The sequence below is a fragment of the Prunus mume genome, linkage group LG5 (genome assembly GCF_029339155.1).
Source record: "Prunus mume cultivar Tortuosa linkage group LG5, ASM2933915v1, whole genome shotgun sequence".
Lineage (NCBI taxonomy): Eukaryota > Viridiplantae > Streptophyta > Magnoliopsida > Rosales > Rosaceae > Prunus > Prunus mume.
Window position 1 is genome coordinate 13,495,855 of NC_142702.1, and position 19,990 is coordinate 13,515,844.

General features: G+C 35.4%; 1 protein-coding gene across 1 annotated transcript; it reads left to right on the forward strand.

The window, feature by feature from the left end:
• The first annotated feature begins 7,578 nt into the window (after positions 1-7,578).
• On the forward strand, positions 7,579-19,228 carry LOC103331201 (pyruvate kinase 1, cytosolic-like). Its single transcript, XM_008233811.3, has 16 exons — positions 7,579-7,796; positions 8,263-8,359; positions 8,813-8,910; positions 9,183-9,338; positions 11,254-11,331; positions 11,987-12,118; positions 13,062-13,142; positions 13,366-13,437; positions 13,675-13,764; positions 14,281-14,425; positions 14,691-14,779; positions 16,100-16,195; positions 16,352-16,419; positions 16,665-16,764; positions 17,693-17,752; positions 18,862-19,228. Exons 1-16 carry the CDS (start codon positions 7,728-7,730, stop codon positions 19,012-19,014), a joined length of 1,584 nt encoding a protein of 527 aa, XP_008232033.1. The 5' UTR covers positions 7,579-7,727; the 3' UTR covers positions 19,015-19,228.
• The last annotated feature ends 762 nt before the right edge of the window (positions 19,229-19,990 follow it).

Sequence of the window (19,990 nt, forward strand, 5' to 3'; positions counted from 1 at the left end):
ATCCGTTGGGTTGTCCAGCTGTAACTGGGCTTCCTTCGTGGACCTGGGCTCCCGAGTTGAGGAGGTGTTTGACTTGCCAATTTTATGGACTCCCAAGTTGGAAAGAGTTTGCGATTCCTTGTAGGTCAAGGAATTTTGATCCTTATAAATGTAGAGCTCTCTAATTTATTCTTCACATAAAAAATCCATCCCTTCAACTTCATTAGTGAGAGACAAAACTTCGGTGAATTGTTCCAGCTTGCTTGAGACTTTGCATTTGCCGCACATCCAAGGTAATTAGCCTGGAAGAATTTTTTGTGTCTCTGACTTTTGGCAGCTTGGTCCATGCCTTCTAGCTAGTCCTTGGAGATGTGAGGCATGGGGCATGACTAGAGCATGGAAGGCCTGGCAGGTTTGTGTCCACATACGCTGGGCTCAAGAAGAAGGCAACAAGGCTTCAGGCCTTGTGTGTGAAGTGGGCTTGCGCTTATTGGGCAAGCGGGCTAGAGCCGAGGCAAGGAGCGATGGGCTGGCACGAGGTGTGGGCAGCGCATGTTGGTCTTGGGCCTTGCACGAGCTTGGATGGGTTAGTGGCCGATGTAGTGAGGCGGGGCCTTGGAGCGATGGTGGTCTGCGCCATGTGGGCCTTCGTCTTTGGAGGCGCCGGTATCGCTTCTTTTCTTTTCGTTTCTTTTCTTTTTGTTTTTGTTTGTCGTTGATGCTGTTTTTTTCTTTTCGACTTGCGAATTTATTTATGAACTACTTGAGTAACCAACCTGTGTCTTGATTGCACATCTCCTCTCTGGTGATTCATGAGTGTCGGGCCCTCTTTAAGAGGCTCGGGCATGTTCGCACATCCCATAGGATGCCTTGGTCGCCTGCGTCTCGAAGAAAGTGTTTATGGGCAACTGTGTGACTATTCTGCCTTCCTTATGAAACAGATAGGAACCTGGATACTTCCAGAAGACATTGATACCTCCTTTTAAGAAATTCCTAGCGCACCCTGCATCTCCCTTAGGACGCTTTTTACGGGCTGCGTTTCAAGAACGCTCGGTTGTCATCATGCGTCTCCAAGAACGCCGCTTATAGGCAATCTGTAGGACTACCCCCCTTAGGAACGGATAGGAACTTGGATACTTCCTATATGAGGCATAGAGACCTCATTTTAAGAAATTCTGGTGCACCCTGTCTTTCCCTTATGACGTTTTTACGGGCTGCGTCTCCCGAATGACGCTTTGTCGTCGCCTGCGTCTCCCAAAGGACGCTTCTTATGGGCAATTACAAGACTACCTACCCTTTTAGGGAACGGATAGGAACTGGATACTTCCTTAGGAAATTCTGGTCGCCACCTGCGTCTCCCTTAGGACACCGCTTATGGCGATTTTTGCGATGATCGCCTGCCAATGAATTGTGGGCCGTTGTTTGTAACCAGCGATTGTGGGTAGCCAAACCGGCAGATGATCATCCCCTATACCCACCCCGAATCCTCGATATTTTAAGGAAAAAAATACAAACAAGAACTCCAAGAAACAAACGAAGCCCCTTGAATCAGAACCCAAAAAAAAAAAAAAACGAATCCCCTTGAAAAACTTTAGAAGAAACAAATTAAGAACAAATTGATATCAAATGAAAGCTTCAAAAAAAAAATTCCAAAATACCACAGTTATCAATTACTCTCCCCAACTCAAAAACTTCAAACCCATAGCAATAAGAAGAAATAACATACCCCTAATTCAACAAGCACAAGATAATATAAAGAAAAAAAGCTAAAATTTGCTCAATCATACAAAATTTAAAGTGCCTGTATTATTAAACACTCAACCAGATTGATTTGCCAATATTCTAATAAGAAAGAAAAAAGAAGAAAAAGAAAAAAAGAAGAAAAAAAAGAAAAAAGCAATGGAAGAAAAATAAAATGAAAGTGCTTCTGATAGAGGTGCAAGATAATGATGTTTGTTAGGGATAGGGTTAGTGTTTTTTATTGTAGCTGAAATGCAAGTATTAAATAATTTAAATATTTCACTAAAACACAATGTTTGTTTGTGCATTGATGGTAAGCATGTGAGTTTGAAATTGAGAAGTCAGGGGTTCAAAACACACAACCCATCTCCAATTTTTTTTTTTTTAAATTTAAATATACTTTTTCCAATTTTTTGAATTAATGACATATAATTTTTGTGAATCTTGTTAAAAGTCTCATTATTTTTCTTCTTTTTCTTTCTCATCTTAACACAAAAATTGTACATTGATATGGTTCTTCTTCTTCCTTCCATATATTGATATGGATACCTTAATTATGAGAGTAATTTGTGTTTCTTGTCTACCTCCATCATATACTCATAGAGTGGTATGTGATTACCAATCTACATTAGTCATCTAATTGATGAAGAGTTCTAATCTATGTATGACTTGGTGTTTGATTATTTAGTGTTTGATTACCAATCTACATTAATCCTCCAGTTGTTGTGATAGTATATCTAGTAGTTGTCTAATGTAAAGATGATGTTTGGTGTTTGACTATTTTCGCTCTCTTTGGATTATTTGAATCTATTGATTATACATGTTTGCATATGAATTTTATTTTTTAAAATCAATGTTAGTTATGATGTTTGACTATTACGTTATCTTTGGATTTATTGATTATACATGTTTGCATATAAATTTTGTTTTTAAAAAAATAAATAAATCAATATTTGTTGTGGCGTTTGATTATTTTTGTTATCTTTGAATTGTTTGAATATGTTGATTATACATGTTTGCATACGAATTTTGTTTTTGAAAATCAGTATTTGTTATGGTGTTTGATTTTTTCCATTATATATGGATTGTTTGAATTTATTGATTATTATTCATGTTTGCATATAAATTTTGTTTTTCAAATCCATGTTTGCTAGCTGGAACTAGAATCGTAACCATTACATTAATTAATTGTTTCTTTATAACACAAGGACTTTTGGTGGAGTATTGGTAAGCTCTTGGGTTTTAAAGGAGGTCATGGGTTCAAAACCCCTTGCCTCCATCCAAAAAATGTTTTAAGTTTTTTAAGATGTATATTAATTAAAATTATAAATATATATTTCGGGGCAGGTTCGGGGACAGGGACACATTCACCATACCCAGCCCAAACCTATCGGGGATTTTCTTTTCGGATCTCCCCCGTACCCGTACTCGCATTATTCGTGATACGAAAACCAGTTTTGTAGTATTAAACCATTCAACTATAAAACAGCATGTCAGTACAACAATCCACAAGGCTGCAAGTGTTTTTCAAGTCTGTCTTTTAAATAAATTATAGTCAATGACAGATCCAAAGGGGGGTCATAGGGGTCAAACGACCCTTTAATAGCCATGAAAATATGCTTAAGAAGTCCTACGAATTATAAGGGAGATTACCGCCAGATTTACGATAGAAGTCGAGCCTTCTTGTTTTCCTTAAGGCACGAGTGGAGGGTAAGTGCCCTTAGATATTCTGGGCTGCACTCGCGCTACACTAATGTATTCAATAAGTCTATAGCCTTGGCCGAGACACCCAGATAATCTTTGAAATTTCATCGTGATGGGGATAAATAATTGTAATTGTTAGTCTTCAACGAGGAATTCCTAGTAAGCGCAAGTCATCAGCTGACGCAATTTGAGATTGACTTGGGTCTTGAAAGCAAATAATATATAAAATACCTCGAAGGGAACAATGTAGTGTTGTTGGTGATGTAATAGGTGCAACCACTAATTTGATTTTTAGGGATTCTCTCATCCTATGGATGTGTAAGCATATATATATATATATATATATATGGATTTTTAGTTCTTAATTTTTGGTTTTTATTTTTGTTATTATTTATTTAGATTTAGTGGCATGATCTTAGAATCTTAGACCACATCCCAACTTCTGCTTCTGCGCCAATTTCAGAGGTAATAATTATGTCTTCTTCTTGATCTATGCATTTACATGAGCAAATGTTTTTCATATGAAACTTTTCGTGTCCCGTGAGCATACAGTGTTCCACTTACAGCGTTAGAACTTAGTCGATTGTACAACTCACGTATATTAAACAAGCTGGGATGATCGTTGAATTGAGGATTTGTCTCATTAAACACATTATTCGTGTCATTTATACCAAAATTGGTTTTGTAGTATGAAACTATTCAATTAAACAACATGTCGGTACAACAATCCACAAGGCTACAAGTGTTATTCAAGTCTGTTTTTGAAAGAAATGATAGTTAATGCAGATCCACATGAGGTCATAAGGGTCAAACGACCCTTTAACAACTATGGAAATAGGCTTAAAAGATGCTACTTTGGTAAAGGTAAGACCTTTTAAGGAGGAAGAAGAAGTTGCACGGCAATTTATTCTATTGTTTTTTATAAACATTGTGGGCAAAATGACATCGTTTTGGTCGAGAGAAATTTTTTTTAAATGACCTCGCCAAAACGACGCTGCTTTGGGCTATGTTAATGCAAGGAAAAGCTACATTGGATTATAAATAATGGGTTTAATGTACTGATAAAATATCTTTGTTTTGTGACAAACATCATATTGGAGTTCCTGACATGGATGAGACATTTGTACTTCCAGGGAGGTCAAGGGATAATGTTCCAATTAAGACAAACTGTCATCATTATCGTGTGGAGCTATCTATTTATGTCATTGATGAGCAAATTATGGAGTTAGATGATCGCTTTACTGAGGTAAAGACTGAGTTGTTTATTTGTTTGGCATGTTTGAGTCCAAGTGATTCATTTGTGGCTTTTGATAAAAAAAAATTACTTCACCTTGCTCAATTTTATCCTCAAGACTTTTTTGGTGTGGATCTTTTGGCACTTCAAAATTAACTTGAGAATTATATTCATCATGTAAGTTCAAGTAGTGATTTCTGTCACTTGTAATGGATTAGTGGTCTTGCAAAAAAAAAAAAAAAAAAGTGGAGACAAAGATGTTTCTAGCATTCAATTATGTGTACTTGCTTATTACATTGACTTTAGGTATACCAGTTGCAACAGCTTCAGTAGAAAAGGAATTTTTCGTCATGAATATTATTAAGGGTCCACTTTGGAACAAAATGGGAGATCAATGATTGAATGATAGCTTGCTGGTTTACATTGAGAGATATGTTTTCTCTTGTATTGAAAATGAAGCTATAATGCTATAATGCTACGTTTTCAAAATATGAAACATCGTCGTGGACAATTGTAGCTTGTAATGTTGTTTTTGACATGAATAACACTGATATGGTTTCATTTTAAATGTTTTTTTCATCCTCAAATTTTTTTTTTGGAAGTTTTACACTATGACCCTTTGTTAGTGATCTGTCTCAAACTTAGAATTATCCCCACATCGTCTTGAGCACGACGATATGCTAAGTTTGGTGAAATTCTGTCGTTTGATGCTTGTTGAAGCAAACCACACATAACATCAAGTTTTGTAGCAATTTCATTATTAGTACTTACCTCATAGGCACCAAACTTCTTAAAGCTCCTCTTCCCCTATGTAGCTCCAAAAAACGCAAGTAATCTCTCCTCATTAAGGGTTGTCATTAGGCATTAATCTATAGTAATTAAAGAATAATATTGTTGTCAAATATAGCATCAACAGTGTTGTTATGATGGAGCGTTTAAAAAAAAAAACACAATTAAAACTAAGATTTGCTCAACTAAAAAGGTAAAACCACAAATTTAAAACTAAAATTAAAACTAAACATTTCAATAGCACCTAACTTTTTTGGTTTCTCTTTGACTTCAAAAGATGAGCTCTTATTAGTTATACAAAAAAAATTCATTCAACTTATAATAAATAGATATCAAAATCATGTTTCTACGTTTTGGTTTTCACCAACTATTTTGAGGTGGAGTTGGTGGTGGTGGATCATGTGGAGGTGGAGTTAGTAGTGGTGGTGGCAGTGCAGGTGGGGGTCATGGTGGTGGAGGTGGTGGGTGATGGGTGGTGGTGGTGGTGGTGGTGATAGAGGACTAGGATGAGCATAATTAGTACTGAGATATCCACTAATAGCATGACTATTAATACGACCGGTTCAAGAGCGCCATTTTTGGTATTGCATTTTGCATGTAGGCTTACTCGGCGACTCTAAAGTACGTACCATTGAAAGTCATATGTGCCCCATTTGATGATGGCTTTGATGTGGGCAAATTCTTTAGCAGCTTTGTACTTCACACTGTATTCAATGACGCTCTAACTAAAGGAATACAACATTAGATTAAAAGATAATGCATGCTCAATATTCATTTATTTTCCACTCTACTCGTCAATCTCCTTGCCAACAAGACATAAACCTTTTTTAATCTATAATGTAACTGAAAATTAAATCCCGAGTGAAATAATAGAAAACCCTAATTATCACCACCAATCAACTTGATAAGTACTAAACATATTTTATTTTCAATATGTGGGTGTTTACCTGATGGGATCCTGAGCCTTTCCATTTAGTGATGATTCCTCAATTGTTCTAAAAATTTCCCAATCCGCTAGCATCAGGCTCGTCAAGTGAAATTTAAAAAAATTAAAATTAAAATTAGAAACCCTAGATTCTCAAATTAAAATTAACAAGAGAGAGAGAGAGAGGCACCGACTCAAAAACCATATTCGACTCATGAACCCAACTCAACATCTATACTTCTTGTTGTTGTTGTTGCAGTTGCACCCGTTGTTGCTTTGACCTGACACCTAGTTGGACTTGCTGAAGACTCTCTCTTAGGTTTTAAAAGGGAATCCGGGAGAGGGGGGTTGTCTTGAGAATGAATGTTACATGATGAATGACCAAGCATTATTCGCATTAAACCCCATTAACTGTTCCAAGTCAAATAGCTAATTGACATAATGGATGGAATAACGAGTCTCGACTAACCCAATAGGCAAATGTCACGTAGCTTACAACACAATGAAACTAACCACTTAGTGGATGTATACAAGTCAACCTCCGTCAAACAAAGAATGTAACTACTCTTATAACTAAGAACCTTACTTTTGAACATTCATACTTTAAATCTTACTTGGGCATCAAAGGCCTTTTGGCTCACAACACACGGATAGAAGAGATATTGAGGGAGGAGATTCGAATACAGGACCTCAAGTGTAGGGATAACAACTCTTAAGCACTTGAGCAACAAACTCCTTACCAATAGTTATTAATTTTTTTTTATTAATTTGAAAACATGTTTGTGAAATGTTTTTAATTTTAACTAAATTGGCTCGAGTAAAGAAGTGGGACACAAATATCCAACTATAAATGGCAAAGAAATAAAATAGAAGAAGCATTTTGACCTTCTAAGAAAAAGAAAAAGAAAAAAAAAGAACTACAATGACTTGTTTTTTCCTTTAATTTGCAATTTTGTGGTCTGGAATAAGTCTCACAAACAGAGCACACGGACTATATCCTTCTGGTCCTTTCCTTATGCCCTGTCCTCGGGTCCAACCGCCGCGTGGCTTCCTAACATCACCCACCCACCAAACAAAAATCATTATTTTATTTTTTCATCAATTAACTTAGTTTAATTTAATTAAAACACCGTAATTAACTTAGTTTAATTTAATTAATTACTGTTCAGAAACTAATCACTACTAAACTCAATCAACGCAGACCCAAAAAAATTATTAAAAAATTTCAAAAGCGTACAAAAGCAGCTCATCTCAGTCTTTCTCTGATCACATTCACAACAGTGGCCTTGCAGTTGCTCTTCTTCTTCTTCTTCTTCTTCTTCTTCTTCTTCTTCTTCTTGTTCTTCGTCGGAGAAAATGCATTCGAATCACTTGCTTCTGGAGGAGCCTATCAGAATGGCCTCAATTCTCGAGTCTTCTAAGTCTGTAAGTCACTCTAATCTCTCATTTTTGAAGTTGTTATTGTTAGTTTGTCTAATTATTTGCTTTTGTTTCTTCAACAAGTAACAAAGTTGTAGTGTTGTTTGGTTCCTGAGAAAAATGAAGGGATTAACGGAAAACAATGCCTCAGTTTTCGCTGAACTGAACTTAGCGCTACTTATTTGGCGTTCTTTTGTTTTGTAAACTAAATTAAAGCAGCAGAAATTGGAGCAAGGGTTTTTGTGAGTTACTAGTATGAATCAACTATGTGTTAGTGGAGTTTCAATAGATGTGCTGCTGTATGCCCTTGTTTGCTTTTTCTTATGATGCGCTTGGTAGCTGAGAAAATGCGAGAATAGGAATTACTGTGTTGGCTGGTGGATATTTGTCATTTGTTGAATTTGCGGTCATATTGATGTCGAAGAATTTGAATGCCTGATTTAGCTTTGATATTAAATACAAAATTTTGCAGACATTCTTTCCTGCAATGTCAAGGATTGTTGGAACACTTGGTATAAATTCACAATCCGTTGAGACAATATCTGCGTGTTTGAAGGCAGGAATGTCTGGTATTACCCACCTTTTATGTTTGATTTTCATTATTCTTTGTATAATTACGAGTTGCAGATTCTCATTATTGCTGTCACCCTTCATCTATTATAGTTAAGTAATAAAAGGATAATGAACATAGTACCGGCTATGTACCTCTTTTCTGGCAGTGTTTTTAGGCCCCTTTTACATTTTCTTAGTTGTGAAAGCAATAAATGTGTGCTTCTTTGTTTTTAGCAAAGCCTATTTTCATTTTCAGAAAGTTTGAATTTGAATTTAATATGCTATTGATTTTACTAACTTAAGCATATAGTTTCTTCTGTCCTCTCCATCTAGTTTACATTTTCTTTGTGAAGGTAATAAATGCGAGCATGCTCGTTTTTGGCAAGATTAAATTTGGATATGACATGCTGTTGGTTTTACTAACTTCGGTATATAATTTCTTCCACTCCCCACCCCCCGAAAAAAAATAGTGGCACGATTTGATTTTTCATGGGGCGATGCTGAGTTTCATCAAAAGACGTTGGAAAATCTGAAGATCGCAATCAAGAGTACCAAGAAACTCTGTGCAGTAAGCCGGTTATTCTTATGTGTTCTGCATTTGGTCTCTATATTATTTGACTTTATAATGACCCTTTTATTCATGGGTTTAATAACTGTGCATTTTGTGCATTATTTACTTTGTTATGTGCCTTTCACTAAAGCATCTTAACTGCATGCTGTCTTCATTTAGTACATAATAAGTATTTTTCTGACTTGGGTTTGTATACATTCTGAGTTACATGCCTTGTCAACCTTTGGACGTGTACGCCTACTAGTCAGTTTTTTACCCTTTTTTCTCAGGTTATGCTAGATACAGTTGGTCCTGAGTTGCAGGTAGTGAATAAATCTGAGCGCCCTGTATCTCTTCAGGAAGAGACCCTGGTTGTCCTAACACCTGATCAAGACAAAGAGGCCACTTCAAATCTATTACCCATAAATTTTAGTGGGCTCTCAAAGGTATGTATGATTGAAATATACTGTCTGGCTTATCTCTATGAAAGACATATGTTGGGTTTCCTTGATATTATCTTGTTATATTGGGATCTTTGGTTTGATCATATCTATAGCTATGATATTTGCTGCACCAATCTACTTCCTTGAGTGATTATGAAGTAACTGTTTTTGCATTTACCAAACTCTGCTAACCCGGAAAGAGGCTGGCTTATCCTTGCATCAATGAGGGCTGAGGTTTATCAAGCGTTGGTTATTTGTCCGATGGAGTTTTACTATTTGGTGGAGAAATAGGGATATGTATATATATAGAAAATATATATATATATATATGTATGTATATTTCTATACACCCATTTAGTACACTATTATTAAGAGAACCTTCTTTGTAAATTGAACTTTGAAACAAATCTTTATACAACTTTAATGGTAAAAACAAGGATGGAAATATTGGTTGATATATCTATCTGATTTTGAGAGTGTCAACACAGATATTCCCGGATTCCCCCTATATTTCCCTATATCTGCCCAAAAACTCAGAAAAGTTTCTTGATTTTTGAAGGTAATTGGAGGAAGAAGATGCAAATTCAAAACAGACATAAATATCTAATCAAGTCAAATATGAATCAAATTAAACCTTAATTGAATTCGCATCTACTAACCCATCCACTGAATCAAACTAAATATCCAATCAAGCCTTGTTCACCTAAAACAACTTATGGAGCTCCTTATGAGGAACCAGATTAGTGACTGACTAGTTGGGCTAATCCTAAGTATCCCATGTATGTGAGGACAGTAAGGAGCTTAGAGACATATGTGCACCAAGTTCAAACATGGCTTTCGAACTGCTTAGATTATATGACTTGGTATGACTATTGTGTGGATGTAGATGGTTGCTCCTCATTGTTTGAGCCTCATTGGAGCTCTTCGTTTATCTAGATGGACCGCATTTTTATTTGTACTCCAAGGTTGAAGGCAATTATGCATAAATTATCCATTCTAATCAAATTTTTATTTTCATGTTTTCATGAACCCACATCATATACGCATAAATTTCATTGTATGAAATCGTATACTTAGTATATTTTGAAATTTATTAGTTTAATGCATGCATTGATAATGGAACTAAAATCTACGCAAGTTCTATTTCAAAATTTCACATTTTAAAGCCAATATCTGGCTTTTTTGTCAATTTTCACTGATACTAAAATGGATATTGATATATCCCCTGAAATATCCGGGTAAATTGGAGGGCTGATACTATCTGCACGGCCGACATTTTCATCCTTTGTTAAAAACACGTTAAAAAAAACAGCATTTTCTCTCACAGGTTAATTCTCCTAGCACTGCAACCATGTTATACATTCAACCAACCTAACCCAACCCATTTTTCCTACACATGCATCACATTCATGGATCACCATTGGAAGAATAATCAAATAGGAAATCCTTTAGTCATTTGATTATTATCATGATCATTTTTATTTTATCAGAAATCCTGTGTTCATCTATTTATTTGACCACAATTAAATGACCAAACATTTTCAACTTTTTGTCTCCATTGACTTTGTTGGGAGAGAGAGGAGTAAGCATTTTACACTCAGTTTTTGTGGTGATTCTTTTGCTTCTTTCAGTCTTGAATTTTTCCTCTATTTTAGACTTTTCACTTCTGGTATAGAATTACTATACACACAGGACAATAATTTCACAAGAGTTTGGAGGAACCAATTCTTCTTGTAGGTTCAGGAATCTGCCTTCTTCATAGAGTTTGATTTTGACTTTGTGCTCTTGCTTTTACTCCTAACTTTCATGGGAGCATGTCGGAGCATATTGAGTTATTTTTATCTATATTACAGCATGTCTCACGTTCTCACCTTATGCTGGCATTCTTGCAATGATTATTCAAATTTGGTCTTTGCAGGTAGTGACGAAGGGAGATACTATTTTTATTGGTCAATACCTCTTTACAGGAAGTGAAACTACTTCCGTGTGGCTGGAGGTAAGGAAGTGAGTTCCATTATGAAGTTGGTTTGTCTCTGCTGATTTAATATAATTATATAATAAACATCTAGGCATGTCAATTCAACTCCTTGCCCAGTCTTTTGTCACTTAGTTTGAAATTAAAACAACGCAACAGCCACTTTACTCATTTCTTATGTGCCTATTTCAAAGCAATCTTGTTTATGCAAGCAAGAGATGTGGAATGCTGACATTCAACTGAAAATTAAAATTCCAATTTAGACATATATTTGGAAGTAGGAGAAGCTTTGCTGGCCGAAAAAAGAGAACTATAACTTGATAAAATATTTGGCAGTGGAACCTGCAGTGTCTCAAGCGCCACTAGTTCTTACAACTATGATATTAAAAGGGGACTATCAGAAGTTATTAATTCGATAAGTCACTGGCTTCCAAAAATTTTATAATTAGAACCTCTAGGAACTCAAGCCTACAGTATGGTCCTGCAAGCCTTCTCTTATGAGACTATTGTTTTCAGTCCCTCCGTTCAGTGTCTCCATGTGTTCTGTTTGCAGATGTCTTTTGAGAAGTTCCCTCATTCTTTTTCCTTTTGTTTTTTGGTTCTCTTTATGGAATATTCTCAGGAAAATAAAGTGGTAATTTGCATATTGTTGTAAAGTTTTTCTTTCACAATGCAGGTCACCGAGGTGAATGGTGAAGAGGTGGTTTGTCTCATAAAGAATTCTGCTACCTTGTCAGGGCCATTGTATACTTTGCATGTCTCTCAGATTCGTATTGATCTGCCTACACTTACAGATAAAGATAAGGAGGTCAGTTTATCTGTTGGAATGGAATACTTTTTTCTTCACAGTATTAGATGCTAACGTAGTTATATGTTCGTCTACAATGCCCAAAACCAAACTGTCTGATTGTTTTTTGAGTACTTCCAATGGAGTGCCTACAGTTTTTAATGGCCATCCATGGATTCATTAACTTGTGTCATGTGTTTTCGCATTGCACCTTCACAAGGCAAATTTGGACCCGGTTATTAGTTGCGTTTGGGGTGGTGTGGGTTTTTCTTGGAGTTGTCGTTCCTTCTTGGTTGAAAGGTTATTGCAGAGGCTAACAAAAGGTGGTCACTCTTTGGTGGAGTGGGATTTTGTTGCTTTGGTTGATGCTTTGGTTGGAAACAAACAATTGGTGTTTTTTCCTCTTTTGACAAGGAAGATGGAGTGCATCTTCTTTGGAATAAGATTAGATTTCCAACTCTTTTTGTGGATTTTTGTTAAAGTATTTTGGACATACAACATTTGGTATAATTCATTTTGATTGGAGACAGTTTTGGCATGAGTGTAATGTTTGTTTTGCTTTACGGGTGTACCTTGCAGGTGATGGATTTCTTGTCCAATTTCACTTTACAGTAACAAAGCTTGTGTTTCTTATAAACAAAACAAAAACTTGTGGATTCAATCTTCGAGTGTCGTCACTCATTGGCTTGTGTTCCTAATTTTTTTTTTAATAGTGACAGTAAATCCTAGTTTATTTGGCTGGTGATAGAAATGGTTTTTGAAGTTGAAAGTTTATCAAAGTTTGTTCTCTATAGATGGTAATTTACATTTCCTAGATTGATGTGGTAAATTTTAGTTGTTTAAAATCAATTTCGAGCAAACTTTATGTATGAAATTATTGTAATTTCCAAGGAGATCTTGTTCTTACAAAGTTTGTTTATTTATTTAATGCATTTCCTTTTTGAACATTTTAATAATTTATCAGGTCATAAGCACTTGGGGCGTTCGTAACAACATTGACTTCCTCTCATTGTCATATACCCGTCATGCTGAAGATGTTCGCCACGTAAGGACTGTTCTTCCTGTTATGATTTTCTGATGTTAAATAAAATTTTAAAAGACTTCTTTTTCTCCCTATTCATCCTTAGTTTATGACGTGGTAGCTTGTAGTTAGGGCTTAATTTACTGGGTAATATAATTCTGTTTATACTTTTCATAATTTAAGGAGAAACTAAGTATTCTCATATTATTATTTTATTTTAACATTGGTTGTTCTTGCTTTTATGCAGGCCCGCGAATTTCTTTCAAAGTTAGGTGACCTGAACCAAACTCAAATTTTTGCAAAAATTGAAAATGTAGAGGTGAGTTGTTTTTTAAGAAAAGTATAAATGAAAGTTACAAATTTTGCCACCATCTCCTTCATATCACAGTTACCACTTAGACACATGGGTTTGACATTTGTTGAAAGTCCTCAGTATCTAGGCAGTAATGGTAGTAAGGAATGGTTGCCAGAAAAGGATCATTTGTAGTGACCAGATTTTTCAATTTCATACTTTTGCTTGGATAAATTAGTTTATTTTTCTCCTCTATTTTTGTAGGGATTAAATCATTTTGATGAAATCCTACAAGAAGCTGATGGTATTATCCTCTCTCGTGGAAATTTGGGGATAGATCTCCCACCAGAGAAGGTAAGCTTTCAAATCTCAGAAATAAGTAATCTTATAGTATTTTATTATTATTATATAAACGCTTTGGTGGGCATACTTTCTATATGTCTTTGCATAAACTGCACATAGCTTTACAAGTATATGAGAAAATCATTGTCAAAATTCAAACAGTCACATGATAGTTGTATGACTTGAGAACCAAGTTGCACTTGTATGTGGCGCCATCATACTTGTATGTGTGTCACTGTCAAATCCATGGTTTGTTGATGTTTGAATAGATGATGGTATACTTGAATGAGTTATATTCCATGATGTCAACTATAAGAAATAGTACTTATCAAATGTAGATTTCCTGTGATGTCAACCCGAAAATTGGGGTACATACAGTAATGAGGATTGGTTACCACATGTTCTTTTAGGGGTGTGTGTGTTTGTGTGCATGCTTGGGTGGATGTGCATCTACATTTACTTTTAGTTGGAAGTTGTTTTGTACAGTGAAACTTGAATATGTTGGTACACACTCCTTGGATTTTCCAGGTATTTTTATTTCAAAAGGCTGCTGTTTACAAGTGCAATATGGCTGGAAAGCCAGCAGTGGTGACTCGGGTTGTGGATAGTATGACAGACAACCTAAGACCTACTCGTGCTGAAGCAACTGATGTTGCCAATGCCATACTGGATGGTAAATTTTTGTCTTTTGACATTAAATATATATATTTTTTTTAATATAAACTTTTAGTGGATGTCAGCGTCTTATTGCTGATCTGGATGGCGTGTATTACTTTTTCATGTCATCACAGATTCACATAGATTGTTGCACTGCTGGTGTTAGTAACCGTCATTATTATAATATTCCTGTTGATTGAGCTTTGACGGTCCCACTGTCCCAAGTATGACACATGCCAATTGGGATCTTATTTATCTACTTTTCAATTCTATTTGTGCAGGAAGTGATGCAATTCTTCTAGGTGCGGAGACCCTACGGGGTTTGTACCCTGTTGAGACTATCTCCATTGTTGGAAAGATCTGCGCTGAGGTAACTCCATTTTCATATTGTTGTAAAGAAATTTCGTATTGACTCTCTCTCTCTCCCCCCACAACTCCCTTCCCCCCCGCGGCGGAAAAACAAAAATAAATGAGCAAGTGAGAAACCTTCCGGCTATAGCATCCCCGAATTTTCTGGATAACGTTTTCCCTTTACTGGATGATGCAAGAGCAAAGTTCAAATTATACTGGATAAGCGCCTGTACAAGTACAAATGAAGCAATAAATGCAATTTGAACATATATTTCACTGTTTAGGAGTGTTATAGTCATTGTCTTTGAGTCTCCCTATGTATTGTATGTCACATGATGAATGCATTAGATGTCATGAACATGTCTTGTAGCATTTAAGTGTATTAATTTGAGTCTTTCAAGGAGTCATGTGCCAATGGCTCTATAAAAGGGCTACTTTGTGAGCTTTGAGATTTAGTTAATGGTGAAAGAAGTTGTGATTTCCTGCTTGTGTTTGAAGCATGGGTTGACTCGGGGTGATTCAGGAAAACATCAGTGTGATGCCAAATGCCGGATTGAGCTAATGTCTTTCTTTCTTCATTTCTTTGTTATTGTCCTGCATCAGTAGAGGTCTTTATGGACGTGCAGTTTCAAACTTACTGTTGGAGTAGCATGATTTTGCCATCCTATTACTTTTCGCCTCACTGTGGATTAATTTTCCATGTGTTGATGTACACTAGATCAAACTCCTGTTATTCTTTTAAATTGTTGTCAGTCTCCTCTTTTTCAGTTTTGTGAAGAACTGACTTCTGTTTGCACACTAAGCACTGCTTATGATGTTCTGCCGTCTTATCTTTTCTGATCTAAAATTTGATGATCTCTAGCATAGTTTCTACCCGCACTAAGGGTTAGGATTTCGCTTTTTGTTGAATTGTTGTATTAATTGTATATAGTTTTGGTAAGTTGAAAAATGTGTTATGGTTATTCTGTTCACTCCCTCTCATTCAAGCTACAACAGTTTGAAGTTGGCTATAGAATTTCTTTATGTGTTTTGTTACGCCAGCTTTTATTTTTAAAGCATACTTATTTCTTTCTTTATACAGTGATATGTTGGTCTAGCTGGTAGTCATTTGATGTGCAGAAATTTTGTCTTATGATCAGACAGTTTCTCTTTTGGAGGGTGGGACCATTCTTTATTCTTGTTAGGATGCATGTGTCGTAGGATGGGTTATCAAAAGATTGTTAGATATTAAAGTACAATGGCAAGGCAAAGTTCTCAGTTCACATTTATTACATTAGTTCTTTTATATCAGTTATCGTGAGCTGAATTTTAATGATTTTTATAAAAATGCTGTATGCAGGCTGAGAAAGTTTTCAATCAAGATCTGTACTTTAAGAGGGCTGTCAAATATGTTGGAGAACCAATGACCCACTTGGAATCTATTGCTTCCTCTGCGGTAGTTTTTTGCTTTCAGTGTTTTTCAAATTCTTTTCTTTTTTTATTGTACCATTGGCCTGAACCCTGAAGAGATGTTTGCTAACTGAAGCATGGTATGAAGGATAAGTTTTATGGCATAGTGAAATATTATATATAAAAAAGTCGCTTGTTCTAGGTACGGGCAGCCATCAAGGTGAAGGCCTCTGTAATTATTTGCTTCACTTCATCCGGACGAGCTGCAAGGTGATTTTCTCTTATCTCTTCTTCTATCTTCATTTGTATATTAGATTCAAATGCTTAAGGAGTGGGTAGCTATAGCTTATGGGATTTGATTTCATGTAAATTTTTAATTTCCCTATTGAACTTCAGTTAGATGGTTCATATTTAATTAAGAAACAGTTTTCCTTTATGATGTTATATACAAATCTGTTGTAATTGTCATGCTCACTCTTGCGTTTATTGGTTTTGATACTTGGGCATTGTTGTAGGTTGATCGCAAAGTACAGACCAACAATGCCTGTGCTTTCTGTTGTAATTCCTCGGGTCAAGACAAATCAACTCCGATGGAAATTTTCTGGTGCTTTTGAGGTTTGTTACTGACCTGATTTGGTTTATGCACTGTCGAGGTTACATTTCCAGGTTTCTGCTAGATGCTAGAGTGTAGCTACTAATGGTTTTATCCTGTTGAAACATAATCCCAGAGCAGTTCTGTCCGTCCATTTCCTTTGATTCTAGAAGGTCTACTAAGTATCATTTTAAGAAGAAGAAAAAATGGAGTACTGTTCTTAAGATAAAATGTTTTGTACATTAAATATATTTTTTTTAAACTCTGATTGTTTGTCTTAAGGTTCTTTCAACTTATCTCAGTTCCTATGTTGATTTGTTTTTCGTACTCCCTTTGTCCCACTCATAATTTTCTGTCAACAGAATCTGTAACTAATTCTTTCAAATCATGTTGTTGAACATGTGGATTGAGGGTTGATTTGGGAGAGTGGTAAAATATGGTGTTGGAATATAAATCCCACATTGGCAATTGTAAGCGTTGCATGTCAATAGATAATATCTTGAGCCTCTCCACCCAATATAACTTTAGCATGGTATCTGAGCGGATTCTTTTTGGGTTGGATGCTCTAACTTTAGCATGGTATCAGAGCAAATAATTCATCTACATGTCAAGGCCAATGGTCACACGTGCTCCACGTCACCCGGTATAACTGATCCACATGTATGGCTCAATTCTGCCAAACATTGCCAATTGAAAATAGAAATTGCACATCGGGAATTCTAAGCCTTGCTGACAATATCTAAATATCTTGACCCTCTACGCCCATTGCCCATTGGTTTTGGATGAACATATATCTCTTATAGACCTCTCAGTTTAAATTTGAGAACAGAACAATGATTAGAAGACAATCTAGTTATTGGACTTACGCTTCTGTTTCTTTATGCATTACATTCTCCAACTGAATTTGATGCTCGTCATGTGTATCTTTTTCTTATGATGAATGTCTGGCAGGCAAGGCAATCACTCATTGTTAGAGGCCTTTTTCCCATGCTAGCAGATCCTCGACATCCAGTAAGAATTATTCTGTATCATTTTTTAAATTATTTCAGTCCCATATACTTGGAGAGGCAAAAAAAAAGTCTCTTTCTGAGAGCATATTTCATCTTGCAAGCCCTTTTTTTTTTCCAAATATTTTGTACATAGAAAAAATAATAATAGAAGTTTTGCAAATGGACCTTTCTATATTCCTTCCACCTTCTGACATTTTGTGTGTAATTTGCAATGAGGTAAGATGGTCGCCTTCATTGTGTTGTGTTCTCTCCACAACAGGGATATTGATTTTCTTCTGGTTTTGATATTTGCGTCATTTTAAAACTCGAAGGATAAAACATTTTAGCTTTACCAAAATATCTTTCCATCTCACAAGTTTGGTATTAATTTGACACCTCGAGTGAGTATGATTTAAATGGTTATTATACTGGAAAAAGGAAAGAAGGTAAATATTTTAGTATGAATTGAGAAATTAATTGTTCGAGGCATCAATTTGCGGTTATTGCTAGACAATCTCTTTCGGAAGTAGTTTTCTTTTCCCTAGCCTAGGAGTCTCTTTGTTGAAACAATGTGGAGATGCTTTCACTCAAGCAGTGAGAATCAAATCTTGTGTTTTGATTTGATTTTTATTATTTACAAAGGAAATTTTGAAAGCAAGATATATCCTGTTGATTACATAGGAGAAACAAATGATGAATTCATATCACGTGGCTTCCAGATCTTTCCTTCTGTTAAAATTGATTGAGTTGGGTTTCTTGTTGGCCTTGAACTTCTTATAATCATCTTATGCAGCCCTAGTGAATAATATAGTCAGAAAGAATTTTTTCCACACTCACATCCGATATGTATTTCGAAAATCTAGGTGAGCAGTTATTAAAAGCTTCTTCTTGGTTAGGGAAGAACGGAAGATTGCTTGCAGCACGGAAGACTTATATCGTAATATTAGCACAATCTAGATTACTTGATGTCAAAATGATTTAAACAAAATACCCTTATGGTAGGTAAAAATCTGTTTAGGGACATGAGTAGGTTACATTCATCTCAATAATGCATATACTTTGCATGCTTCATTTCCCATTGGATCAGACTGAGACATTTTCTTTTGCATTTCTATCTTTTTGCTCCTGCAGGCTGAATCTACTGGTGCAACAAATGAATCGATTTTGAAGGTCGCTTTGGATTATGGTAAATCCTCTGGTGTCATAAAGTCACATGACCGTCTTGTGATTTGCCAGAAAATCGGCGATACTTCTGTGGTGAAGATCATTGAGCTTGAAGATTGATGTCAACATTGCAACATATTTCTGAGTATGTTTTACAAGTTTTTCTTGTAAGTTCTCCATGGCCTACCACCCCTCTTTTCCAAAAATAAGCGAAGATGCATAACGGAGTTTCTGACTTTGTAATTAAATTACTGTAAACTTTTGCTCCTTTGTCTTTCCAAAAATAACAGTTCTCAAAACATGAATATTATAATATGTAAAATATTTTATTAAATCTGACGTCAGTAGCATTTCAAGGTAGAGGATCAAATTAAGCTTTATCATTTTAGGAACAAGAAGATGATTGAAACTGTCACTACTTTTTAGTCCAATGGCTTCAAAATTATTAAGTATAGTTTTAAAAAAATGGATGGTCCTAGACTTAGAAAATCCACAATGAGCTCTCTAAATCACCTTCTTAGCTAAAATTTAGGGGGGAATTAAAAAAACTGCACTCCTCCTAAAATAGGGACACTTTTAGAAACTCCTAAATCTGATGAGAGAAAAAAGACTCCTAGTGACTCCTTAGAATTAAATACATCTATATTTAATATTATTTTAAGCATTTGTTTAATGTCAACTATTTTTTATTGTTGCTTTTGTGTTTATACTTTATTCGAAAATTGAATTAAAAAATATTTAAAACATTTATGACTCTTGAAACTAAGGGGGTATGGTTGAAGTTGAAATTTTATAGAGAGCTCATAAAATAACTTTCTAGTGTTTATAGCTAAATTTTAACTAAAAAAATATAGAGCATGATTATGGATGCTCTTATACCCGTTTAGAGTTGGCTTATTTAATAAACGGCAGATCGTCTATTTATGAAAATTGTCAATCCCGGTCTGAGCCCACAGTATGGACTCAAGTTGTGCTTGTGTCAGGGCAAAGATAGGCCCACACCAAATTTGACTTATGTTTTGCATTTGTTTTGTAATTTTTTTTACAACTTCCTTTAAATCCTTTTTTTATTATAAAATAATTGTGTATATTGCAA